Genomic DNA, 27835 nt, shown 5'->3' on the forward strand with positions numbered 1-27835 from the left:
CTGAGGTGTCATCACTGGGGGATAGCTTTAAGGATTCCCCGCTGCACCCGATAACTCATCAGTGACTGGTTTTCTTTGGGGGGGAAGCAGGGTCCACGGTCCGTTACATAGGCATAGGGGAAGCGGAGCACCCAGAGTCCATCTGGTGGCACAGGTATTTCTTGCCTCTCAGGATAAAACACAGGGCAGGGTGGAGGACCAGGCTGAACCTGCAAGGTAAAGAGAAATTAAATCTAATACAGAAAAATCTAAACCCTTACATGTGAAAATTTCTCAATATAAACTTTCCAAGCCAATTGCAAGATTGAAACATGATAAATTACTATGTTTCAAACCAATTTATTGTCAAGTAAATTATCTAAGTACTTATGTAAATGTCACCATATACTAATTTGAGACTTATTTTCTTGCAAGCATTCACAGTAGATACAAAGAAACATAATAGAATCAACAGAACACACAAAGATGGCCAATTAACCCATGTCTATAAGACAACAAACTGTGCAAATATAAAAATGAGACAGATAGATAGATGAGTTGCCAGTCCTTGAAAGAGTGTCTATGGGTTGTGGAATCAGTTCAGTGTTGAGGCAAGTGAAGTTATCTATGCTGGTTCAGGAGCCTAATGGTCAAAGGGTAGTAGTTGTTCTTAAACCTGGTGGAGTGGGACCCAAGGTCTGTACCACCTTCCCAAGGGCAGCAGCGAGAAGAGAGAATGTCTGGATGGAGGATGCTGCTTTCTTGTGGCAGCACTGAGTGTAGAGTCAATTAATCATCTTTGGTTTTTATCCTTTTGGCTTAGCCTCTTTTGGTGATATATTCCCAGTGAGATGTTGCATACCATGGTTGTTTTAACAATGAAACGGTCAGCTTTCAGCATTACTAAACTATGAAAGTGATAGCAAGTATAGTTCACACATGCAGAGCTGAAAGTAGAAAGGCTAAAGTCACTGTCTGCTTTGCCACTCCACATAAAAAATGGTTTTGCAGCTGTTTTGAATGTGAAGTAAAGAGGAGGGGGAGGGGGAGGGGGAGGGGGAGGGGGAGGGGGAGGGGGAGGGGGAGGGGGAGGGGGAGGGGGAGGGGGAGGGGGAGGGGGAGGGGGAGGGGGAGGGGGAGGGGGAGGGGGAGGGGGAGGGGGAGGGGGAGGGGGAGGGGGAGGGGGAGGGGGAGGGGGAGGGGGAGGGGGAGGGGGAGGGGGAGAGGGAGAGGGAGAGGGAGAGGGAGAGGGAGAGGGAGAGGGAGAGGGAGAGGGAGAGGGAGAGGGAGAGGGAGAGGGAGAGGGAGAGGGAGGGGGAGGGGGAAAACTTATAAGAGAGGACAGAAGGCCATTGAAGAAAGAAAAAGGGGGAGGAGCACCAGAGGGAGGTTATGGGCAGGTAAGGAGATAAGGAGAGAGAGGGAAAAGGGAATGATGGGGGGGGGGCATTACCAGAAGTTCAAGAAATCGGTGTTCATGTGTTCATGCCATCAGGTTGGTGCCTACCCAGATAAGGTGTTACTCCTGCAACTTGGGTGTGGCCTCATCACGACAGTAGGAAAAGCAGTAGCAGGAGAGTGCAGGTCAGAAATATCCAGAATGTATAATTCACAAATGAAGAAAAGCAGGTTTGTTGCCAAGCATGGCACAGCAAGTTGATATCAACAAGTATCTAGCAAGCTAATGTTCAGAATGGCTGTCTTTACAAGATAATTAATAGATTACAATTTATAGTAACATTATCACAACTGAATAATCCACCCCAGAGTAAATGAACTTTACTCTCCCGATACAACATCTTCATTTACAGAAAACAATTTTTAAAAATAAATCTAGGTTCTGTGAAATAGATCTCAAGTTATTGAAAAAAGTAGGCCTGAGGCAACAATTAAAAATTATGAATATATATTATGTCAACACTACAGTTACAAGTTTTTCTAACAGTGGATTCCAGTTAATTGCAATAGATTGGCACCAATATATTTCAGCCCAATTAAGCGGCTGCCCCAATTAGCTAAAATTTCATGGAAATAGTTAAAAAGGTATCAAAAAGACAAAGTACCGTTTAGTTGCGGATACAACAGAGTCTTTCGTGGATGCAATAGGGTCTTTTTAAGAGCCTTGTAGAGCTTAGAAAAATTGAGGGCAACGCACTTGGGAAATTCTAGGCCAGTTTCTAGAGTAGGTTACATGGTTGGCACAACATTGTGGGGCAAAGAGCCTGTAATGTGCTGTAGATTTCTATGTTCTATAATCCTCAAAAGTCAACAACCTTGTGTAAGCTTCAGGAACTTTACAAAACAATGAATGTGGACAAAATTACTTCCAATATCCGCCATAATAGGAAGTATATATTAAGATTTTAATTGCACATAAAACCACAGACATAGGAGCAGAATTAGGCCATTCAGCCCATCAAGTCTTCTCTGCCATTCCATCAGGGCTGATTTATTATCCATTCTCCTGCCTTCTCCCCATAACCTATCAACCTCCACTTAAAATATATCCATTGACTTGGCCTTCAAAGACATCTGAGGCAATGAATTCTATAGATTCACCACCCTCTTGGCAAACAAATTCTTCCTCATCTCTTTTCTAAAGGGACATACTTCAATTCTATGATGTCACAATTTAATAATAAATAGTACTTTGTTAATAAACTTACTTTGAACTAAGCTTAACCTTGAACTACATCATGTTCAAAATAAATTTATTACCAAAGTATGTGTATATATCACCACATATTTCATCATTTTCTTGCAGGCATATTCAATAATCATAATAGAATCAATGACAGACCACACCAACCTGGGCGTTCGGCCAGTGTGCAAAATATCTAAATGTGCAAATTCAAACAGAAAGAAATAAAGCAACAAATATTGAGATCATGAGATGAAGAATCCTTGAAAGTGAGTTCATATGTTGTGGGAACAGTTTTCCGAAGGGGAAAGTGAAGTTGAGTGAAGTTATTCCCGTTGGTTCAAGAGCCTGATGGTTGAGGGGTAATAACTGTTCCTGAATCTGATGGTGCAAGTCCTGAGGCTTCTGTACCTTCTTCCTGATGGAAGCAGCGAGATGAGAGCATGAGCTGGGTGGTGGGAGTCCCTGAGGATGGATGCTGCTTTCCTGTGGATGTGCTCAATAGTGGGGAGGGCTTTACCCATGATGGAATGGACCCTATCCACTACTTCTTGTAGGATTTTCTGTTCACGAGCATTGGTGTTTCTATTCCAGTCTGTGATATAACCGGTCAACAGATCTCCACCATACATCTACAGAAGTCTGTCAAAGTTTTAGATGTCACGCTGAATCTCCACAAACTCCTAAGGAAGTAGAGACACTGTTGTGCTTTCTTCGTAGTTGTACTTGAGTGCCGGGCCCAGGAAAGGTCCTCTAATACAATAAAAACACTGAGGAGTTTAAAGTTGCTGACAATCTCCACCCCTGACCCTCCGATGAGGACTGGCTCATGGATCTTTGATTTCCTTCTGAAGTCAACAATCAGCTCTTGACATTGAGTAAGATGTTGTTGTTATACCAACATTCAGCCAGTTTTTCAATCTCCCTCCTACATGCTGATTCATCACCACCTTTGATTTCTGGTTTGCCACTGTGAAAACCATTTATTGTGATGAATAAGCCAGCCCAATAGCCTCAATAACGTTGGATGTCTGCCACAGCTTTCAACTGAAGTTGAAGCTGGGTAGAAAGGAAATTTGCACAGAAGCAAATCTCTGAATATCTCTCCCTGGTAATGAGAATTGAGTGCACAGTCAACGCTTCAGCCTTGGGTAAGTCAGCAGCAACTCGACAAAGAAAATCACCTTCCACTCCCCCCTGCAAACTTTGGCACAAAATGCAGGCTGACATTCCCAGTGGAAGTGAGAGAATGCAGCTTGAGCTGAAGTGCTGCATTCTGGATGCAGGTTCAGGTTCTCCCTCAGAGGTGGATGCAGAGGAATTAGTCAGGGAAGAACAGAAAATTTATAATGCAAAAGCCGTCTTGCCCCTTTGTATAGATGCCAGTTGAGAAGATCTTATGTAACACATAGGAGCCGAATTAGGCCATTCAGCCCATCGAGTCTGCTCCAGCATTCCATCATGGCTGATCCCAGATCCCACTCAACCCCATACACTTCCCTTCTCAACACATCTTTTGATGTCCTGACCAATCAGAAAACTATCAATTTCCACCTTAAATATACGCATGGACTTGGCCTCCACGGCAGTCCGTGGCAAAGCATTCCACAGATTTACTACTTTCTGGCTAAAAAAAAAATCTCTTATCTTTGGGGTTGCCCCTCAATTTTGAGTCTGTGCCCTCCAGTTCCGGACACCCCCATCATAGGAAACATCCTCTCCACATCTACCTTATCTAGTTCTTTCAATATTCAATAGGTTTCACTGAGATCCCCCGCACTCTTCTAAATTCCAGTGAGTACAAGCCCAAAGGTTGCCAAACACCCATGTCCTAACCCCTTCATTCCCAGAATTATTCTCATTAACTTCCTCTGGACTCCCCTCCAATGACAATACATCCTTTGACATATGGGGCCTCGAGATGACAATACTCCAAGTGTGACCTGACTGGTGTCTGATAAAGACTCAGCATTATCTCTTTGCTGTTATATTCTAGCCCCCTTGAAATAAATGCCAATATTGTCAATAAATTCCAACACCTTGCAAGGCACAGCCCTCCAAGTACTGATCTAAGAACTCTATAACATTGATAAGGGTTTGCCTCTACCACTCTCTCAGGCTAATTGCTCCAAATCCTCCCCCCACAAGTAAAGTAATTTTTCCTCAACCATCTTATAATTTTCTAACAATTATATCAAATCCAAGCCCTCTGGTCTTTAACATCTCTGCTTGGGAAGGCAAGACTTTCCTGTTTGTTCCCTAGACACCATGTAAATGTGTTTGCTTCCATCAGATTTTTCTTCAGACTCCTCTGCTCCAAATTAAAACCATCCCAGCCCTGGTAACATTCTCATGCACGTTCTCCAAGTGCATGGATTATGGCCACGTTTTTCCAAGTAAGCTCTCAACCTCCACCTTTCCCAACCTCCCTGCAGCTTGAGAGGTCCATTTTATACCATAAGACATTGGAGCAGAATTAGGCTATTTGGACCATCGAGTCTGCTCTGCCATTTGATCACAGTTGATTTATTATCCCTCGCAACCCCACTCTCCTGCTTTCTCCCTGTAACCTTTGAGCCCTGACTAATCAAGAGCATATTAACCTCCACTTTAAAAAATACCCAATGATTTGGCCTCTACAGCTATCTGTGGCAATGAATTGCACAGATTCACTACCCTCTGAATAATCAAGTTCCTTCTCATATTTGTTCTAAAGGAATATCCTTCTATGCTGAGGTGGAGCCCTTTGGTCCTGGACTCCCCCACTGTAAAAAAAAAAATCCTCTCATATACACTATCTAGGCCTTTCAATATTTGATTCTTCCCCACCCCAAACCTCATTCTTCTAAATTCCAGTGAGTAGCACTGTTAAGCACCTGAAAGATTCACTCAATCAAAAGCAATACACACAACCCATGTCAGCAAGTGTATTTCCATCTTGCCAATAGCAATACATAATTAAAAATCTTATGCTGAGCCTACAGTCCCTGTAATCACAATTTTCAGTCAAGCTTGAGAGTCAATGACCCCACTGCAAATTGCTATGTTAACATCTCCTATTTAGTTATGCTCTGCCAGCCGTACGCTCGAGCCTTTAGGTGAATCTGTTGTGTAACTTTCTTTGTCAACACTATTTCCAGATGCATTTAAAAAAAAAAATCAACTTCTTCCGACAGTTTAAAGATGCTATCAATACTACATTTTTATTACTACGCCATTTGGAATGTGATGTTCTAGACACCATCTCATCTCAACACCACTGTCCGCAGCAGATATTGTCACATTCTTCCTCTTCTATCATATCACTTAACAGCTCTTTCCAGGTAAAATGCAGCTTTGAAGGGATGCACATCTGCTGCTGGATTCATTTCACAGCTACACTGAGCAAAGGTATCCTAACTGGTTGCATAAGGGCCTGGTGTGGAAACAAAGTTCAAACTACATTTATTATTAAAGGCTGTATTCTATGTACAACCTTGAGATTTGTCTCCCTACAGGCTGCTACTGAACAAAGAAACCCAAAAGAACCCATTTAAAAAAAAGCAAACACCTAATGTACAGCAATGCCATGGAATGGAAAAGTCTACAGCCAGTGGTGGACACAGGCAAAACCTGCAAACAATTGCACATATTCACATGGAGCACTGCCACAGAAAGCAGCATCCATCAAGGACCCCTACCATCCAAGCCAGGCTCTCTTCTCACTGCTGTCAGACAGGAGGTACAGTAGCCTTGGGTCACACACCAGCAGGTTCAGAAACAGTTACAACCATCAGGCTCCTGAACCAGCACGGTAGAAGGTTGAGGGGGGACTTGATAGAGGTGTTTAAAATTATGAAGGGGATTGATAGAGTTGACGTGGATAGGCTTTTTCCATTGAGAGTGGGGAAGATTCAAACAAGAGGACACGGTTGAGAGTTAAAGGACAAAAGTTTAGGGGTAACATGAGGGGGAACTTCTTTACTCAGAGAGTGGTAGCTGTGTGGAACGAGCTTCCCGCAGAAGTGGTTGAGGCAGGTTCGATGTTGTCGTTTAAAGTTAAATTGGATAGATATATGGACAGGAAAGGAATGGAGGGTTATGGGCTGAGTGCAGGTCGGTGGGACTAGGTGAGTGTAGGAGTTCGGCATGGACTAGCAGGGCTGAGATGGCCTGTTTCCGTGCTGTAATTGTTATATGGATGACATCACTCACAAGAACATTATAACTGATTCTATAACCTATGGACTCATGTCACTTAACAGCTCTTTCCAGGTAAAATGCAGCTCTGAGGGGATGCACATCTGCTGCTGGACTTCCTCCCTTACGGCCATTCAGGGCCCCAGACAGTCCTTGCAGGTGAGGTGACACTTCACCTGTGAGTCGGCTGGGGTGATATACTGTGTCCGGTGCTCCCGATGTGGCCTTCTATATATTGGCGAGACCCGACGCAGACTGGGCGATCGTTTTGCTGAACACCTACGCTCTGTCTGCCAGAGAAAGCAGGATCTCCCAGTGGCCACACATTTTAATTCCACGTCCCATTCCCATTCTGATATGTCTATCCACAGCCTCCTCTACTGTCAAGATGAAGCCACACTCAGGTTGGAGGAACAACACCTTATGTTCCATCTGGGTAGCCTCCAACTTGATGGCATGAACATTGACTTCTCTAACTTCTGCTAATGCCCCACCTCCCCCTCGTACCCCATCCGTTTTTTTACTTTTATACACATTTTTTCCCCCTCTCTCTCTTTCTCCCTCTGTCCCTCTCACTATACCCCTTGCCCATCCTCTGGGCTTTTTCCCCCCTCCCCCTTTTCTTTCTCCCCAGGCCTCCTGTCCTATGATCCTCTCATGTCCCTTTTGCCAATCACCTGTCCAGCTCTTGGCTCCATCCCTCCCCCTCCTGTCTTCTCCTATCATTTTGGATCTTCCCCTCCCCCTCTCAAATCTCTTACTAGCTCTTCCTTCAGTTAGTCCTGATGAAGGGTCTCGGCCCGAAACATCGACTGTACCTCTTCCTGGAGATGCTGCCTGGCCTGCTGCGTTCACCAGCAACTTTGATGTGTGTTGCTTTCATTTTCTTGCTGACATACTCAATAAATCCATAATAGAATAATAACCATAATTTTTTATGAGCACAGTTTGTATTTGTTTGCACATTGGTTGTTTCTGTAGTTTTTTATGAATTCTAATTTATTTTCTGTAAATGCCTGCAAGAAAATAAATGTTGATATGTATAATATAACACATACACTATTTGATAATACATTTTACCTTGACTTTAGGAGACAAATATTACAAACTGCACATGACAATATCTTTAGAAGTATTGCTTTATCAAAGCACTAAAACTAACCCCTAGGGTAACACGATCTACAGTTGAAGCTGCCCTCAATTTAGAAACCGAATGAAACAAACAAGCTAGCACAGTAAATGGCTCTGGCAGCAATTTAAACTTTGGGCCTCAACACAAATCATCAGGCAATCGTTTTAATGACTCACAAGATAATTTCATGAGGTCATTTAGATGTTTCACTTGTTCACTTACAACACCCAGTTTCAGTTTAAGTTGTTGCCTAAGAAACCTGATAAGCAGCACTCAAGGTTTGTAATCTTACCTGTGGTGTAAGTATGATCTGTAATGGAGCATCCGGAACCACGATAAACAGCCTCATAAGCTGGGCATAGTGTGGCTTAAGTCCCCGGCCTTGGGAAGGAGAGAGGATATACAGAGGCATGTCTGAGGAAAGGGCTTTGATGGCGGATTCCTTTGGCCCACTCCCCATCACCTTCATGATCTTCTCTGGTCCCGAGCACATAAACCTGCGGCCGCGCGAGTCCTCGTACTCAAAGCCAACAAATGCCCGAGCAATGTCGTCCCTCCGTCTACCTCGGCCGATCACAGTGCTGGCACGCTTGGCTGGTACAGACTTGTTGGGGGCAGGCCAAGAGTTGCTGTCCATGTCCACCTCATCCTCAGACCTAGTTTTTATGACAATGTCCCATGGCATCAGATAGTTTGTCCCTGGTATGAAGCCACTCTGGTCCAGACCCCTGTGAAAATTGTAAGCTTTGGCAGGGCCCAGTTTGACAAAGGACCAACTGGAAAATTTAGGCAAAAGTCCTTTTGGACAACTGGAATTTAACATTCCAGGTAAGTATTCAACTGTTGAAACCTGCCGATCGACAATGCTGGGCCTTTTCTCTGGTTTAGTTTCACCTCCTTGGCCATGAGCGTCAGGGTTATCACCCCCTGCATGAGGGTCAGGGGGAAACGTACCCAGACTGTCCGTGGACTGTCCAAGACTGAGCGCCAAACTGAGACTGGTGCTCTCTCCCTGAGTCTGGGCTTCTTTTTCTTTCATTTTCTCTCCTTCGCCTTCTTGTGGGGGGAGTGTGGACGCAGTGGAATCATTCTTGGCCGGAGCTGGATCAGGAGTGCTGGGCTGGAAGATGGGGAAGTAGAAGTGCTCAAGCTTCCCGCAGCATTTCTCCTCTTGAAGCTGCAAAGGTTTGTTTTTAAAAAGAAAGTCAGATTTGTTCACATCGGCAGTACGTTCTTATTACACTATGAGGATTAGTATTCTCTAATTTTAAATAAGACGAAAAACCTTATTGGCCTGCCCAGAAGATCTCCAGGCCATCAATAAATAGCAATGTCAAAAAATATAGTTTTAATGATCTTGTTTTTAGAACAGTGTGCTTGGGTTTCAAATGCCTCTGGAAAATCCCATCTGGTTACAGAATAATATGGTGGTCTGATGGTGAAGTAAAAGGTTGGAAAAGAAAAAAATGCAATTGGAAATGGCAAAAAAAATATATAAACTCAAGACAATCTGCAGATGCTGGAAATCCAAAGCAACACACACAAAATGCTGAAGGAACTCAGCAGGTCAGGCAGTACCTATGGAAAAGAGTAAACTGTCGATGTTTTGGGCCGAGACCCTTCTTCAGGACTCAAGAACTGTCCTGAAGGGCCTCAGCCTGAAACATCAACTGTACTCTTTCTGCTGAATTTCTCCAACATTTTGTGTGTTGCAAAAATGTACATATTTTACTGTAACTTATGGTATATTTTAAGCATTGCACTGTACTGGTGTCACAAAAGAACAAATTTCACGTGTGACGAAAGAGGGTTACAAAAGTACACATAGACTAAGATGTTGACTGTCCTGTGCTAGCACCAGTGGGATCATCAGTTGATCTGCCACCTGTCTTCAGGAGAGAGAGAGATAAGTAAGACAATGGAGCAGCATTTGGAAATGTTAATGAAGAGACGAGAGAGTTTAACGGAAGGAGACACCGGTCTGAGTATTGTCAAGACTGGCTCCTTTTGAACCCTGAACTGTTTGAAGTGTGATGGACAGGCGATACCCCAGCAGGGGGGATAAAAAGGGGCAGGTTAGCTAAGACACGACACCACGAGGTAACGAGACCCGGGAAGCGGTGCGCCCCCACAAGTCGGTGGGAGTTTTGGAGGTCTGATCGCGGGACCAGCCATAGACACACAGGGTGGAAAGATATGGTCAGCGGAAACCTGGTGTGTGTCCGCCCTTGCCTGGGTGCCGGGTTCACCGCTGAAGAATGATCGTGTCTGGAACGGAGGGGTCACAGTCGGTGACCTCAGAAGATATTACAAAGGGCTCGCCCGAAAGCTAACTGCAAGGAATATCAAAGGTCTGTTTGGAATCCGATTTGCATATTCATTCGTTCTCTCTCTCTCTCCAACGGTACGACGGCGATTACTGTGAACTGAACTAAACTGAACTCTGTCACTTGTGATTGATCATCTTACCCCAAGACTGCGATAGAGCTTGATTGACCCTATTATCCTAGTTCTGTGTACATGTGTTTATTCATTGCTAACCTGTTGCATTTATATCCTTACTATTAGAGTACTGCGTTGCTTTCTTTAATAAAATTTTCTTAGTTCCAGTAATCCAGACTCCAACTGAGTGGTCCATTTCTGCTGGTTTGGCAACCCAGTTACGGGGTACATAACATAAGTGGGGGCTCGTCCGGGATTTTGAACGCTAAATTTGGGACGGGGTAAATTGATTGGGTTAAAATTCCCGAAAGAAAGAAAAGGCAAACAGCAGAAATGGAGATTGAGGAATTTCTAAAGGCGCCAACCTTGGAGGCATTAGAGGATGCCAGGAAAGCGGAATTGGCAGCTGTGGCCAAACGGTTGAATCTTGTTAAGGGGAAGTCGACAATGAGGAGAGAGGGGATACACAGAGCTATCGTAGAGCACTATGTATCTAAAGGTGTGTTTCCCCAAGGGGAGCTGGAGGTGATATCTATTGGAAAACCTGGTGGAGACGCAGTACAGGTGCAGCTTGAAAAACTGAGACTCGAGCACGAGTTCCGGGTACGGCAGCTAGAACACGAAGAGAAATGGTTAGAACGACAGCGAGAAGAGAGAGAGGGGGACAAACAGTTGGAGCGAGAAGAGAAACAGAGGAAAAGGGAATTCGAGCTGGAGAGGTTAAAGATAAGGGCAGAGCAGGGGCCCATGCCGAACCAAGGTGGAGGGTTCAGGGCGACCCAGGAGGTTAGGCTGGTTCCCCCATTTGACGATACTGATGTGGATCGGTACTTTCTCCATTTCGAAAAAGTTGCTGCAAGTCAGGACTGGCCGAGGGATAAGTGGGCTGTTTTGCTTCAGAGTGTACTTAAAGAGAAAGCCCAACAAGCTTATTCGGCTTTGTCTGCGGAAGATGCCCAGAGGTATGAGGTGGTGAAAGAGGCCATCCTCAGGATTTGTGAGTTGGTCCCGGAGGCATACCAGCAGAGGTTCCGGAATGCGAGGAAACAGTGGGACCGCACGTATTTAGAGTTTGCCCGTGAGATGCAGACATATTGTGAGCGTTGGTGCGCCTTGAAGGGGGTAAATGGGAATTATGACAGACTGCTACAGCTGATCCTGATTGAGCAGTTTAAAGGTTGTGTCCCTGAAGGTATGAGACCCTACCTAGATGAGAAAGAGGCAGCCACGTTAGCCGCAACTGCTAAGTTAGTGGATGAGTACGCGTTGACGCATAAAATGAAGTTTGCCCCGAGTAAAGGCTACCAGAAGGGTAGTCAGGACGGCGGGGAGAGTCCGCCAGAAAAGTCAGTAAGTAAGCTGGGGACTAGTGAGAAGGATAAGGTAGACCGGGAGCAGTCTGGTAGGAAGTCTCCTGGGGTCGTATGTTACAATTGTGGGAAAGCCGGGCACTTTGCGTCCAGGTGCTTTGCCCCAAAGAAGGAGACGGGAAAAGGAAAAACGGCAATTTTGACTGGCTGTATTGAGCTGGTAAACAAACCGCTAGGAGAGGAAAGGTCTGCAAAAGTTCAAGAAGGGCGCAAGAGGTTTATCTCGGCCGGATTGGTGTCGGTGAATGAGGGGTTAAACCCAGTTCCAGTGCGGATCTGGAGAGACACGGGAGCGTGTCAGTTATTGATATTGAAGAGTGTGTTAGAGTTTAGTTCAGAGACTGGGGAGGTCAGGGTCAAAGGTATTGGGGAAGGGACAGAAGCAGTCCCTTTGCACCAGATACACCTACAAAGCAACTTGGTCTCTGGACTAGTCACGATTGGGGTGAGGCCCAAATTACCGATGAAAGGCGTGGAAGTCTTGCTCGGTAATGACCTCGCCCGGGGAATTGTGTTCTCAGCAGTGAGATTGACAGGTCAGCCTGTCAGCATTAAGGCCCCGCCCATGGACTCACAGGTTCATCCTGTTTGCGCAGTGACTCGCTGTATGTCCAGAGAGACTGCTGAGACGTTTCTACCAGCCTTGTACGAGGAGGGGGTAGTGTTACGTACCCCGTAACTGGGTTGCCAAACCAGCAGAAATGGATCACTCAGTTGGAATCTGGATTACTAGAACTAAGAAAGTTTTATTAAAGAAACAAGCAACACAGTACTCTAATCAAAAGGATAATAAATGCAACAGTTCAGCAATGATAAACATACATGTACACAGAATTAAGATAACAGAATCAATCAAGCTCTATCGTTGTCTAGGTGTAAATGACCAGTTTCAAAGTGACGCAAAGTTGAGTTCAGTTCGCAGTAATCGCTGCCGTGACGATGGACAGTGGGGGGAAGGAGAGAGAGAGCAAAACGAATGAATATTCAAGGCTTCCACACAGACCTTCGCAGTCAGCTTTCGGGCGAGTCCTTTGTGATGTTATCTGAGGTCACCGACCGTGACCCCTCCGTTTCCAGATACGATCGTTTCCCTGCGGTGAACCTGGCACCCAGGCAAGGGTAGACACACACCAGGTTCCTGCCGATCGTGCCTTTCCACCCTGTGCGTTTATGGCCCGGTACTTCCCACCGACTTGTGAGAGACGCACCGCTTCCAGGGTCTTGTTACCTCGGGTGTCGTGTGTGTGACCTGCCTTAGCGAACCTGACCCTTTTTATCCCCCTGCTGGGGTATCGCCTGTCCATCACTTCAAACAGTTCAGGGTTCAAAGGGGGAGCCGATCTTGACAGCTCTCCTTCCTTCATTAACATCTCCAAATGCTGCTCCATTGTTTTCCTTATCTCTCTCTCTCCTGAAGACAGGTGGCAGACCAACTGTGATTCCACTGGTGCCAGCCCAGGCCAGCTACATCTTAATCTATGTGTATTCTTGTCACAGTAGAAAGTGAAAAGAAAGAGCATAATGAAACAGGAGGAAGTGGGGAAATTAAGGTAGATTGATCATTAGAAAAGAAGGACTTTATACAGGCACAGGAGCGAGACGAGGAAACAGCTCTCTGTGAAACAGAATTAGGAAGGGAGCCAGTGAATTATGGTGTGAAGGGGGAGGTGCTAAGGAAGGAAGGGAGACCAAGTACCGCAGATGAGGAATGGGGGCTGGTGAAAAAGAGTTATGGGGATGAGATTTTTAACCTGGCCCACAAGGTACCCGTCGGTAGACATTTTGAGGTGCTGAAGGAAACAGTCGGCGGAGCCATGAGAGAGTTTTTCTGGCTGCACAGGAGGAAGGATGTTATTGATTATTGCAGACGTGAACTGAGACGGTCACAGGCTTTTGATATGCTAACAAACCTAGTCGGTGTTAGCGCGGAAATCAATGAAGCTAGGGTGCCACCTGATAAGGGGAAAACCCATTTTGAAAAGATGAGCATGGTACCGACCAGATGGGAGAAGGCTATTGTTTTGGCCAGCTCTGCTGATAAGGTCTCTCCCTTAATCCCCGAACAAAGCAACCCTTTAGGAGAGCTAATTAAACGGCTCGCACACGTGTGTTTGATTGTCCCGAGGTGATGCAAAGAACTGGGACGTTGGGTGGTGTTTGTTACGCTAGGTCAGCCTAGTGAGCAACATCCCTATAGAATGAGTAATTCAGTGACGAAAGGGCTAAAGAACACAGAAGTGTATATTGGCGATGTAATACGACTGTCTGAAGCCAGCTTGATAGTGAACCTTGAAAAAAATGAGTTCGGCCACGCGAAGGTCACCTATCTGGGAATTGCGGTGACACAGGGGCAGCTGGCAGCGATGCAAGCTAAGGTGCAGGCTATCTTTGACATCCCAACCCCAACAGACAAGAGGGCCCTCAGAAGGCTCTTGGAGATGGTGGGGTACTGTAGGAAGTTTTGCAATAACTTTGCGGGTACTACCCCTCCCCCTCCTACTAAGCCCTTGTGAAAGAAAACTAAGTCGGGATGGGACGACCCTTGTTATCATGGTCCGGGACGAAACCCAGTGAGAGGTTACACTGATCACAATTCATCAGTGTTTTTGGCCACTATGAAGTTTGCTAAGTTGGAGCCTGGTTTAGAGGATTATTAAAATAACACATATAAAAGGAACAGAAAATGTGATTGCTGACTGTCTGTCAAGGTGTTGACAACTTAAAATTCTCTGTATTAGCCAAATAGCTGATGAAGATGTATATTTGTGTGTATCTAATAATGTATTCATGCTTATAATTTTTACCCTGGTAAAAATCCTTAAAGGGGAGGGGTGTGACGAAAGAGGGTTACAAAAGTACACATAGACTAAGATGTTGACTGTCCTGTGCTAGTACCAGTGGGATCAACAGTTGATCTGCCACCTGTCTTCAGGAGAGAGAGATAAGTAAGACAATGGAGCAGCATTTGGAAATGTTAATGAAGAGACGAGAGAGTTTAACGGAAGGAGACACCGGTCTGAGTATTGTCAAGACTGGCTCCTTTTGAACCCTGAACTGTTTGAAGTGTGATGGACAGGCAATACCCCAGCAGGGGGATAAAAGGGGCAGGTTAGCTAAGACATGACACCACGAGGTAACGAGACCCTGGAAGCAGTGCACCCCCACAAGTCGGTGGGAGTTTTGGAGGTCTGATCGCGGGACCAGCCATAGACACACAGGATGGAAAGATACGGTCGGTGGGAACCTGGTGTGTGTCCGCCCTTGCCTGGGTGCCGGGTTCACCACTGAAGAATGATCGTGTCTAGAACGGAGGGGTCACAGTCGGTGACCTCAGAAGATATTACAAAGGGCTCGCCCGAAAGCTAACCGCGAGGAATATCAAAGGTCTGTTTGGAATCCGATTTGCATATTCATTTGTGTTCTCTCTCTCTCTCTCTCCCTCCAACGGCACGACAGCGATTACTGCGAACTGAACTAAACTGAGCTCTGTCACTTGTGATTGATCATCTTACCCCTAGACTGTGATAGAGCTTGATTGATCCTATTATCTTAGTTCTGTGTACATGTGTGTTTATTCATTGCTAATCTGTTGCATTTATATCCTTACTATTAGAGTACTGTGTTGCTTATTTCTTTAATAAAACTTTCTTAGTTCCAGTAATCCAGACTCCAACTGAGTGGTCCATTTCTGCTGGTTTGGCAACCCAGTTACGGGGTACGTAACACACGACACATGTCAATGATAATAAATGTGATTGTGATTCATCTGAGCACATCGTGTTCAGACATTACTGTGGCTCGTGATTGTCACTCATCTTTCAGTGAAGCTGCCCTTCAGGAACCTGGGACATGATCCGGACAGAAATCCTGAGGAAATGGTGTCTTTCAAATTAAAGGACAATCTAAGACTTCTGTTGACATTCTGACCTCCTGCACTACTGAAGAATGGCAAGGCACTCTTCCCATCATCCTGGGAATAAATATTCAACTGACAGCATAAGGCAACAGATAATCCTGTTTCCTTCACGCTGTTATTTGTGGAACTTTACTGCTCACAAGTGCCAGCTAAATTTCCGATGTTATGATGGTGACTATAGCTCAAAAGCACTTCATTGGTTGGAAAGTACAAGCTTCCCAGGTGAAAATGCAAGTCTTGCTTTTCATTTTTCTATGCCAACATACAAAAATATGTACATTAAACAGGCTACTCAACTCAAACATGTAAAACTGATCCCAGGTACATCAACAGCCACCAAAATCTGTCCCCTTTTATTTCCATTACCAGAGCAGGAAAGAAAGTAATGCAGGAAATCATAAACAGAAGAGATTCTGCAGATGCTGGAAATCCAGGGTAACACACACAAAATGCTGGAGGAACTCAGTGGATCAAGCAGCATCTGTGGAGGGGAATAAAGAACAGCAGTTCCTGATGAAGGGTCTCAGCCCAAAACACTGGCTCTCTATTCCTCTCCATAGATGCTGCCTTAGCCAGCCGGGGGTGTAGTGGCATCAGAACCTGACTTCAAGGTAAATGGCCCGGGTTCGAATCCGGCCAGCTCTTTGCATGCTTTCCATCTGTGCTGGGTTGAGCATCAACAAAGCCAAAAAACAAACAGGCAAATGCTAAGGAAAAAGCAAAATTGTCACCCGATGTACCACAAGGCACAAAAAGGAACAAAAAAAATATGCATACTGCCAGCATGAGTTCCCCCAGCAATTTGTGTGTTACAAGTTATGCAGTAAATGCGGAAAGAATCACAATTAGCTCACTGCATCTGTCTGTAATTCAGAGAAAATCTTGCAATACCTGATAGAAATCATAATTGCCTGATTTGATGTCAAAGGGATCATCGCGAGGAGCTTGCCTGCGACCACAGTTACAGGAACTGGTGGAGCGTGCACGGCTGTTGTGATAGAGCACAGGAGGATTCCTATCTGGCTCTGGTTTCTCTCCTGCAAGGGAAGAAAACATACAAGATGCACAACATAGTGTCCCCCATTAGGTTTTTCACTATTGCTGCACCAGGAGCAAGGAGTACAATGCACCCTGGCAAATGACGAGACACATATGACGCACCACACTAGTTTGAAACTTCTCCAAGCTTTGTAACAATAACATGTGCAAATGCTCAGGAACGAACTGCAATAGGACGCGTGGAGAAGTGGGGGCCACTACTTTTGACCAGACAGGGTTAGCGAGATAAAAACAGAAAAAGCTCCTTCAGACTCAGCAAGTCAGGCAGTGTCTGTAGAAGGAGAAGCAGAGTTCATGCTTCAGATCAAAGCTCCTTCATTAGAAAAGGAAAGGAGAGGAAGAAGCAATTTTAGGTAGCATCAGAGGTGGTAGGAAGGGTGGATGAGTAAGATGAAGGTTATGTCTGTGAGGCCAGTGCTGCCCTGAGAGTGTGTTGAAAGGGCAATCTGGTCGAATGGGTTAACGTGGGCAGGTTCGGGGTGATAATGCAACTAAAAATACATAATATGTTGACATCTCCAATATTGTGGGGCATGCCTAACAAGTCAAATTATACAAATGGAGAAAAACTGAGCCAATATCAAATAGATGACTTGCAGCAGAAATGGCAGATTTGGTACAGAGAAAAAGCGACAGAATGAGTTATGAAGTTGGAAAGTTTGATGGAGTCTGAAAAGTTGCAAGGTGTCCAGATGTGAGACGAGACATTTATTTATTTAGAGATACAGATGTGAGATATTTATTTATTTAGATACAGATGTGGGACATTTATTTATTTAGATACAGATGTGAGACGAGACATTTCTTTAGAGATACAGATGTGAGACAAGATATTTATTTAGAGGTACTGATGTGAGACAAGGCATTTATTTATTTAGAGATACAGTAGCGAACAGGCCCTTCTGGCCCAAATAGCTGCACCAATTTAACACTAGCCAAATTTACTACGACCAAATAACTTACTAACTGGTACATCTTCGGACCGTGAGAGGACTCTAGAGCGCCCGGAGGAAATCAACGTGGTCACGGGGAGGACGTACAAACTCCTTACAGAGGGCACAGGAAATGAACCCTGAACTCCAACCCCTGAGCTACACCAGCACTGTGCTAACTGCTGTGCTGCCATGGCACCCGCATCCGTGTACTGGGCTTTGTTGTGCTTCAGAATAAGAATGGGATGGAGAATTAAAGTGGTAGGCAACAGAAAACCCAGGGATGTCCCTGCCGACTGAATACAAGTATTCTGCAAAGCAATTATCTAAACCACATTTGATTTTATTAGTTTAAAGCAGACTTTATGGAGAAATACAGTATAACAAACTGAAAGAAGTGCAAGTAAATCATGACTTCCCCGGACAGATTTTTGGATCCCTGGAAGTTGGAAGGGAAGAGGTGGAAGAGTGGATGTTGCCTCACCGTACAAAAGTGTATCAAGTTGGAGAGTGAGTGGTGGGAATGAAAGAAAAGATCTTTGAAATGCTAAAAGGGTAAGGGGAGGGCAATATGTGATGAAATCTTATTGGAGACCAAAGATACTTGCAAATTTCTACAGATGCACCGTGAAGAGAATTCTAACTGGTTGCATCACTGTCCGGTATGGGTGGGAGAGAGAGCACTGCACAGGATCGAAATAAGCTGTAGAAAGTTGTAAACTCAGTCAACTCCATCATGGGCACTAGCCTCCCCAGCATCCAGGACATCTTCAAGGAGTGATGCCTCAAAAAAAGAGGGGGCATCCATCATTAAGGACCCCCTTCACCCAGGACGTGCCCTGTTCTCATTGCTGAAGGAGGTACAGGAGACAGGACAGGACACACTCTCAATGTTTCAGGAACAGCTTCTCGTCCGCCATCAGATTTCTGAATGGACAATGAACCCATGAATACTACCTCACCACTTCTTTCCCCTCTTTTTGCACTACTTGTTTAACTATTTAAGATCCTGTGCATGTCCATGTGTGTATCTGTGTGTATGTATCATTTAAGAAACTCTTAGATCAGTACATGGCTGATAGAAAAATGGAGGGCTATGTGGAAGGGAAGGGCTAGATTTATCTTAGAGTAGGTTAAAAGGTCAGCACAACATCATGGGCCAAAGGCTTTGTACTGTGCAGAAACATTTTTTGTTCATAAATCCACCCTCCAAGAAAATTCATTAAAAACCTGTGGAAAATACCTGGTGTAAAGGAGGCTGGCGAGAGTTTCTGACACTTCCTCCTTGTGGGACGGGTGATCACTTGTATCTCAGCCTAAGTTCCTACTTTGGTTGCCCATTCATAAGGTTCTGATGCTTCTTCTAATCTCTGTTCTGTTCATTTGTCTTCATTATCAATCCCTATGCTCAGCCGTCAGATTTAGTAACTAGGTGAACTTTCAGCACTTGCTCTTCGGGTCAACCAGATTTCCACAAGACTTCCACAATTCTGGAAACTGGCTTCCTTTGTACGGTCGATGAAATAGCAACACCTTCTACTCTACAATTAATATTAATAAGAATGCAGAGATGACTTGGTGTCTTCTTGTACTATACAATATTTAACATAAGGAACACTACGTTTAGCTGTTTAAACTTTGCATATTCCCACAATTGGCTAATGTATTGTCCATGAAGCTGGCTTACCACTAGACTATTGATCATAAGATATAGGAGCAGAATTAGGCCATTTGGCCCATCAAGTCTGCTCTGCCATTTCATCATGGCTGATCCATTTCCCTCTCAGCCCCAGTCTCCTGCCTTCTCCCCATATCCCTTCATGCCCTGACCAGTCAAGAATCTCTCAACTTCTGCCTTAAATATACCCAGTGACTCGGACTCCACAGCCACCTGTGGCGATGAACTCCACAGATTCACCACTCGCTGACTAAAGAAATTCCTCCTCATCTCCATTCTAAATGGATGTCCCTCTACTCTGAAGCTGTATCCTCCAGTCTTAAGACTCCCTCACCAAAGGAAACATCCTCTTCACATCCACTCTATCAAGACCTTTCATCATTTGATAGGTTTCAGTGAGACCTCTCCCCCCGCATTCCTCTGACTTCCTGTGAGTACAGGCCCAGAGTCATCAAATGCTCCTCGAATAATAAGCCTTTCAATCCCGGAATAATTTTCGTGAACCTCCTTTGAACACTCTCCAATCTCACTACATTCTTACTTAGATAAGGGACCCAAAACTGCTCACAATACTCCAAGTGAGGCCTCACCAGTCCTTATACAGCTTCAACATTACATCCTAGTCCTCTCAAATTGAATGCTAACATTGCATTTGCCTTCCTCGCCACCAATTCAACCTACAAATTAACCTTTAGGGAATCCTGCACAAGGACCTCAGATTTTTGTAATTTCTTTCCATTCAGAAAACAGTCTACGCTTTTACTTCTTCTACCAAAGTGCATGAACGTACACTTCCTGACACTCTATTCTATCTGCCATTTCCTTGCTCAAAGCCATCATTTTCCTTCATCCAAATCATTGACATATAATGTAAAAAGAATCAGTCCTAACACAGACCCTCGTGGAACACCACTGGTCACCAGCAGCTAACCAGAAAAGGTTCCCTTTATTCTCACTCTTTGTGTCCTGCCAATTAGCCAATGCTCTATCCATGCCAGAATCTTTCCTGTTAACTTAAGCACCCTCCTGAGCAGCACCTTATCAAAGGCCTTCTGAAAGTCAAAGTACACAACATGTGCCAATTCTCTTTCGTCTATCCTGCTTGTTATTTCCTCAAAGAATTCCAGCAGATTTGTTAGGCAAGATTTTCCCTTAAGGAATTCATGCTGACTTCGGCCTATTTTATCATGTGTCTCCAAGTACCCCAAAACCACATACTTAACAATCAACTCCAACATTTTCCCAACCACTGAGGTCAGACTAACTGCCTATAATTTCTTGTCATTAGCCTGCCTCCTTTCTAATAGAATGGCATCTGTAATTTTCCAGTCCTCTGGAACCATATCAGAATCCATTGATTCTTGAAAGATCATTATGAATGCCTCCGCCATCTCTTCAATCATCTCCTTTAGAGCCCAGGGGTGGAGACCATCTAGTCCAGGTGACTTATCAACCTTCAGACCTTCTCCCTAGTAATGGCAACTTCATTCTCTTCTGCCCCCTGACACTTTGAATTTCCAGCATACTGCTAGTGTCTTCCGCAGTGAAGACTGATGCAAAATAATTCAGTTCATCCTCCATTTCCTTGTCCCCCATTGCTACCTCTCCAGCATCATTTTCCCTAGGTACAATATCTACTCTCACCTCTCTTTTACACTTTATATATCTGAAGATATATATACCTTAAGTTCATTGCACAACACCCAGTCCAGAATAACTGATCCCTGAATGGGCTCTACCACGAGCTGCTCTAAAAAGCCATTCGTACGCATTCTACAAACTCCCCCTTCACAGCACACAGTCCTTCACTGGTATACTGCATGTGCAGCAATCCAGAGATTACAACCCTGAGGTCCTGCTTCTCAGCTTTGACCTAGTTCCCTAAAATCTCTCTTCACGACCTCCTCACCTTTCCTTCCTACTGAGTCTTCTGGCTGCTCACCCTTCCCCTGACCCTGGTACCTGGGAGGCAACATACCATCCGGGTGTCTCCATTGCACCCACAGAATCTAGACTCTATTCCTTTGACTATTAGATATATAATTAACCTAAAATACAGTGCAGTCCGAAGACAAAAATGGATCTGCTTGGGTTTATCCTTCCTGAAGAATCTCAGTGAACCTAATAGACATTCAGGATGAACCAACAGCTCTTACTTCTGAAACGGGCCCACAAAGTAACACAGTCATTGAATCAATACTCCCACTCAATTCAAGACAAAATCAATACTAACGGAGGATTAGAAAAGCTACTCTATAAACTGTTATATGAAAACAATGCTTAACACACATTTTCCTCTTTGGCTTATTCTATTTTAATAATTTATTACCTTTATTAAATAAAGCACAACATAGATTGTGCCGATGCACAATACACTTTCGAAATGTGTGGAATCAATCCCACCATTATGGCTAATTGGAAGTCATGCAAACAATCTAACCTCGATTGCCTACAATAATTGCTACTCTGTTGCAATTATAGAGCAGCTCCGCTTTAGAAGGAACAGGCACATCAGGCACCATCTCCCAGAGGCTGATGACGATGCACTGAGGGAGCAGGGAGCAGGAAGCAGACAGATAACCAGATTCTGTGATCAAAAATGTATCTAATTTATGAATGGCCAGGCATGAGAAGGGAACGCACATCATCAGCGATGTTCCAGTGAGTGGTGGGAGAAGGGAAGAAAACTCTCAGCCAAAATCTTCAAGATACCTGCAAGAACCTTACAAGCTTAAGATTATTTTCCCTTGTCTTTCTCCTGACAATATCTATTGTTAAGGCTGGCACCATAGTGTAGCAGTTAGCATAACAGTTTATAATACCAGGTGCAAGATCGGGGTTCAATTCCCACCACTGTCTGTAAGGAACTTGCACAAATTCCCCATGACTGTGTGCTTCGGTTTTCTGTCACATTTCTAAAAACGCAAGGGTTAGGGTTATTAAGCGATGTGCATGACATATTGACGCCAAAAGCACAATAACACTTGTGGGCTGCCCCAGCACATCTTGGACAGTGTTGGGCATTGATGCAAACAATGCATTTCACTGCGGGTCTCAATGGAAAGTGAAACTTAATTTTTAATTGACAATGCTCCTTCTCCTCTGCCATCAGATTTCTGAATGGACATTGAACCTATGAACACTACTCCGCTACATTTTTCTCCCTCTTTTTGCAATATTTAATTTACATACATTTATTCTTCTACCTTAGTCTGAGTTTAAAGTTCAAAATTATTGGACTACTTTAATTTCAACATTAGAGGAAAACAGTATCATTTCTGAGAAATTACATGAATAAAGAACTTATTAGTCTAAATCTGAATGTAAAACATAGGCTCTTTTCCTTTTCATTGTGATGGAGACAACATGATTTTTCTCATGAACTTTCAATAATTTGTACAATTACTGGTACATCATATATTCTCATGATTATAAATATTACTTGTCATATCAGGATGGGACTTCTGCATTTATGTGCGATTAACTTCTCTCTCAAGGCTTTTCCCTCCCGTCCCCCGTCCCACTCCAATAACTCAACCCAAACCAAGCTCACCTGGTTTAGGCAGCAGATGGAATTTATGAACACAGTGTTGATCTGTTAAGCTTCTCTCTTCGCATAACTGGTGCCCATTACTCCAGAACTTGTAGCAATCTTCATGCAGCTGCATGGCATACTTCTGGAAGGCTGGCCCACGAGCGTGCTGACTGTAAACACGTAGGGCCTGTGCCAACTGGTTCTTGTGGACAGTGGTTGTGTAATGGTGAGGCAGGTTAGACTGGTAGGCACTGTGAGCCAGAGGCAGAGCCTTTTGGCAGCGGTTCTCAGAAAACTTATTATCTGCATCCAAAAATCCTTCAAGGCCTCTCAGCTGTACCTGTATCTTGGAGGAAAGGTCTCCAGAGAGAAATCCCAGCTCATCATCCCTCCAGTTTATCATTACATCATAGAGCTTGGAGGCCACAGCCAGCCAGTTTTTGTAGGCAGGAAGCTCAAAATGTGACGGTTGTGGATTCCTTCCAACACTATCCTCAAAACCCTTTTTAGTTAGTACCAGCTCTACATGTTGCCACAGAAACTCCTTCAGCGTGCAGTCCACCAGCTGCCCACTAGAGCTGTTGAGGTTGCTTTCCAGAATGAAGGACGGCTGCCGGACATGCCTCATCATCTGATAGCGCCGTGAACCAGAAACCGGCAGAGATTCATGTTCCCTCATGGCGCAGTTCCCTTTCAGCTGCCCGATCAGCATGCTGATGGGATCGTCCCCCTGACCTGCCACCACATAAACAAACGCTTGGTTGGCAGGAACAGTGAACAGACAGTTAATGCTCTGGTTGGTCAGCACTCTGCTCTTTCTGAAAATCCTGTAAATCTGATCTTCCAAGGCATGCTGGAGTCTCCTTTTGGGAGAGTGTTTTTTGGGTTTATCCAGATTGGAAGGGTCTAGACACTTGGGCTCGACCTTCAAGGCTCCATTCAGCTGGAAAATAAAGAGCAGCCTCGGAGGGCAGGGTCTACAATTCAATCGCCATTCCTTCCCTACTGGACAATCTTTAATTGTGCTCTTTAGATAAGGAAGAACCTTTTGCCGAAGGTTGTCCAGGGCTCGGAAGAGACGGTCGTAAGTGATGTCGAAGGAACAAGTGGGGTGGACCAGGAGGAGGATGTGCGAGACGGAGAAGAGGTAGAGGAGGTGGATGCAATGGAGTTTCTCTTCTCCTTTCCAAAACTCGTGAGCCTCGGCGTGGGAGATGTCGTCCGCCAAGGCCCTACAGGCCTGCAGCAGCTGGTGGTTGTCGCAGACGGCGGTGAGTATCAGGTAGAGGACCTTACTATCCTGGTTGTAGTAGCACTGCAGTAAGTTATTGCCCTGGTGAAGCTCGTTCAGCAAGGACGGAAATAAGGGGAAGACCGGCTTGTCGCACAGGGTGTTGACGATGGCATACTTCTCTGCGCTTAACTCCGACGTCTTGCCGAAGATGCCCACCACACACATCTCCTCATCCTTCCACGAAATGTCCTCGCCGTCTGAGGCCAACACAGATCTCAGAGACCGGGCCGCTGCCATCTCACTTGCCGTTCCACCCTCCATCCTTTCCGGCGGAAAAACCATCGTACTCACAATCGTTCCGTGGAGTGGGTCCCGCAGCTTATCTCCTCCGACCGGAAACAAAATAAATAAAGGCTTGCATTAATTCATCCACCTTCCTCTCCACCTCAGAAACTGGTAAATGCAAATTTCAGACCCCACTTCCCTCCTCACGCTCCAAACCCACCATTTTCCCAGTAATAATCGTGGTTCTAGGTGTCTCACGGTTTAGCACCAAACCACAAAATGCTTTCACCAACTGAAGCATGTTTAATGTAAAAAGCTATCAAGAGACGGACCTGCTAATATCAATCATTAGGCGTGAAAATTACTCATAATACTGAGTTTAAAACGTCACCGGCCTTACTCTCAGCATTTCTCCAATGCTAAAAGCTATGTCAACAGTCAAGGGTCAAGACAAGATTTCCATGTGCACCTGAAGAGAATGCTGTATCTTAATCCAAGTCGTGAAATTATCATCGAACGTGATATTTGCTTAGTACCTTTAACGGCAATCCATGTTAATTGGTAAACTTCAACCATCCGTCTGTCTGAATTTTATGAATACTATGGATTTTGCTCTTACTAATTTTCGATAGAGAGAAACAATGTACTGATCATCGCTTTTTAAAAAGTTTCGCCAGCAATCTCAAAACATCTGCACGTCAGGAACAATAGCTTCTATTTTTAACCAACACTCTTCACGATTTTAAACACTTCTTATATTTTTTATTTCATAAAAAAGGACACCAATCTCACTGACAGCTTACAGTAACCTTCTCATGGCATCTTTTAACCTCTGTCTCTGTCTTGAACTATATTCCTAAAGGAAAAACACTCACAGAAATTAATTTTTCAACAATACCCTGGTCGAAATACAAATTAAGTTTCAACAAGGGAAAATCTGCAAATTACAAATGTAAAATGAGTTTGTGCCACTTTAAGAATCGAAAAAAATGACCAATTGTCCTCTGCTACTGCATTTTATGTTATAAGGGTGTGGTAAACCATGTATATATGTTGTAACTCGGTTACCTGTCTGGACACACCCCTCTGCTGACTGCCCCTGTGGCTCCTCCCACAGAATCCTGTATAAAGGTGTTCGCCTTGCCCCTCCCCCTCAGTCCGGGGGCAGACACTCACTGTGGAGGTCGTATTGTACAGCGAATAAAAGCCTTTCAGTATTTTACCAAACCTCAGTCTTTTGGAGTAATTGAAGGTGCTTCAAAGGGGGAGGATGGGAGCAGACCCAAAAGCAAGACACAGACACTGAAGTACTAGGAACAGGACTAGGTATGTCAGGAAAGCAAGGGAAGAAACAATGCTGGACAAGACTAAGATTCAGGACCTGGGCTAGGACTAGACTAGGAAAGTGGGACCTGGACGAGGAACAAGAAACTTGGAACCTGGAACCGGACAAGGACTCTGAGCCAGAGACTGGACAGGGACCCGGAACCTAGGTCTTGACCCGGGCTTGGACCCCGGATCTAGGCGAGAACAAGACATGGCTACAGGACTGGATATGGCCACAGGACTGGACGTGGAACTCCTGCACAGGACAAGAACACAAAGCCGTGGCTTGGACTAGACGAGGTACTCCTGGGCTGGGCAAGGCACAAGGACAGGACGAGACCCTAAAGCCTTGACTTGGTCTTAGGACACAGGAACACAGACCACAGAGCCTTGGTCTTGGGAGACAGGAATGCAGAACACAGAGCTGGGACCCCTCCTTGGGAACAGGACGTAGGGCCAGGACTCATACACAGAATGCTGAACACAACAAGACGGTTCCCAACACAAGATAGTGGCAAACAGCTGGACCTACCTAGCAAAGGTGTGGGCACAGAGACGGTTCTCAACACAAGGTAGTGGCAAACAGCCGGACCTACCTAGTGAAGGTGTGGACACATAGACAGTTCCAAACAATGAAATACAGTTCCTTATCTAGGCACAGCAAGGCTCCAGCCTTGCTCCAGCGGTAGAACTTGACAGCGATACTGGTGAGGACATAGGTGAGGCTTCAGGAGGAAGGGAACAGTCCAGCAAATGAAGCTCCTTCTTCTTTCTTCTTCTTTTTTGTTTTATGGCGGTTGGCAACCAGTTTTTCAGTGCATTACCGCCACCTGCTAGACTTGTGGTATTCCAACCAAATATGTCCTGGAGTTCTCTACTTTACAATCTAGTTCAGCCTGCAGTTCTCTATTAGCATCACTCCGTAGTTGCAATTCCTCGTGAATGCTTAATGTGCTCATTAGATGATGCTGCAAACTGCTATTCTTCCCTAATTTTGTCACATGTTTTCATGTAGTTGCATTACCTCAATTACATTGATTTCATCTACATCACTTGTAAGACTAAAATTATCTTGTTAAAGAATAGTAATTATTGCACGTTATACTTTTAAAATTGCTGTTTTTCCAAGTCTATCTGCTTTTTCAGGTTTTCCTTTTCTTGGATCGTAGCCTGCAGTTGTTTACTGAGACCTCGGAGTTCTTCTTCATTTGCTTCCATGTTTTCATTTTATAATCTGAATGTAGATAATTCACTTTGCAACAAATTCCTTTTCCTTTTGTATCCTTGTAATAATTTCCTCCATTTTCCAATCTCTTTTCCAACTCACAGTTGTTCTTGTCAAGTACTTTTATTTGTTGTTGGAGTTCTGCACATTTACCCTGGGCTTCAACCATAAAATCTGAGGATTTTCCTTAAGTTCTGAAACGTATTTCTTAAATTCTTGACCATTTGTGATAAATACACTGCCATTAAGATTCCATCTCCCCTGCCTGTGAACTGTTGGATCCTCCATTCAGCGTTTCTTTGACTTCTTCCCACCTAATCCCTTTAATACCAAGATACTTTTCTGCAGACTTGACTATAATTTTAATTTTCTCAGTTCTTTTGCTTGTTTGCGCTGAACAATTTATTGCAACCACCATAAAAAGCACGAAATCCTTTCTTCTCATTAATAGTGTATCCTTATTTTTCATATTACAGCCCTCACAATTCACCAGTTTATTATTCCCTGTATTTGTTTGCTTGACAGTCTTTTTTTCAGTGAATTCTTTCACTGCCTCGGCATAACTGATTCCTTGAGTTACTTTTACATGTTGTATCTCAGCCGCCTCCTTGCTATAAATGCACCCTCGATAAGCTGCGCTGTGTTCCTCGCCACAATTGCAGCATTCCAGCCGAGCGCCCGCTCCACATTTCCCATATTCATGTTTTCCAGCGCATCTCCCACATCTTTGTTTTCCTCTGCAGACCACCGCAATGTGCCCGAATTGCTGACATTTATAGCATCTTAAAGGAAGTGGTATATATATTCTAACCACATAACACATACACCCTAAGTAAACGTTACTCAGCAATCTCTCTTCATTAAAGTTAATCATTACCGATAAACTATCACACTTTTTTCAA

The 27835-nt window shown here is 44.5% G+C and overlaps 1 protein-coding gene across 1 annotated transcript; it reads right to left on the minus strand.

The window, feature by feature from the left end:
- smg8 (SMG8 nonsense mediated mRNA decay factor) lies at positions 1 to 24418 on the minus strand. The gene is made up of 4 exons (XM_072242825.1): positions 22882 to 24418; positions 16551 to 16696; positions 8224 to 9108; positions 1 to 209 (listed from the first exon to the last, which is right to left on the minus strand). Exons 1-4 carry the CDS (start codon positions 24416 to 24418, stop codon positions 12 to 14), a joined length of 2766 nt encoding a protein of 921 aa, XP_072098926.1. The 3' UTR covers positions 1 to 11.
- Positions 24419 to 27835: the final 3417 nt, after the last annotated feature.

This window comes from Mobula birostris, chromosome 25 (genome assembly GCF_030028105.1).
Source record: "Mobula birostris isolate sMobBir1 chromosome 25, sMobBir1.hap1, whole genome shotgun sequence".
In the NCBI taxonomy this organism is placed as follows: Eukaryota; Metazoa; Chordata; class Chondrichthyes; order Myliobatiformes; family Myliobatidae; genus Mobula; species Mobula birostris.

What these genes read in the sequence shown, in the direction of transcription:
- smg8 (XM_072242825.1), bottom strand. Translation starts at nt 24,418, where the DNA reads ATGGAGGGTGGAACGGCAAGTGAGATGGCAGCGGCCCGGTCTCTGAGA. An exon ending in GCAATTATGATTTCTATCAG is followed by an intron (nt 9,109 to 16,550) that starts GTATTGCAAGAT and finishes AAACCTTTGCAG; the next exon opens with CTTCAAGAGGAGAAATGCTG. An exon ending in AGATCATACTTACACCACAG is followed by an intron (nt 210 to 8,223) that starts GTAAGATTACAA and finishes TTTACCTTGCAG; the next exon opens with GTTCAGCCTGGTCCTCCACC.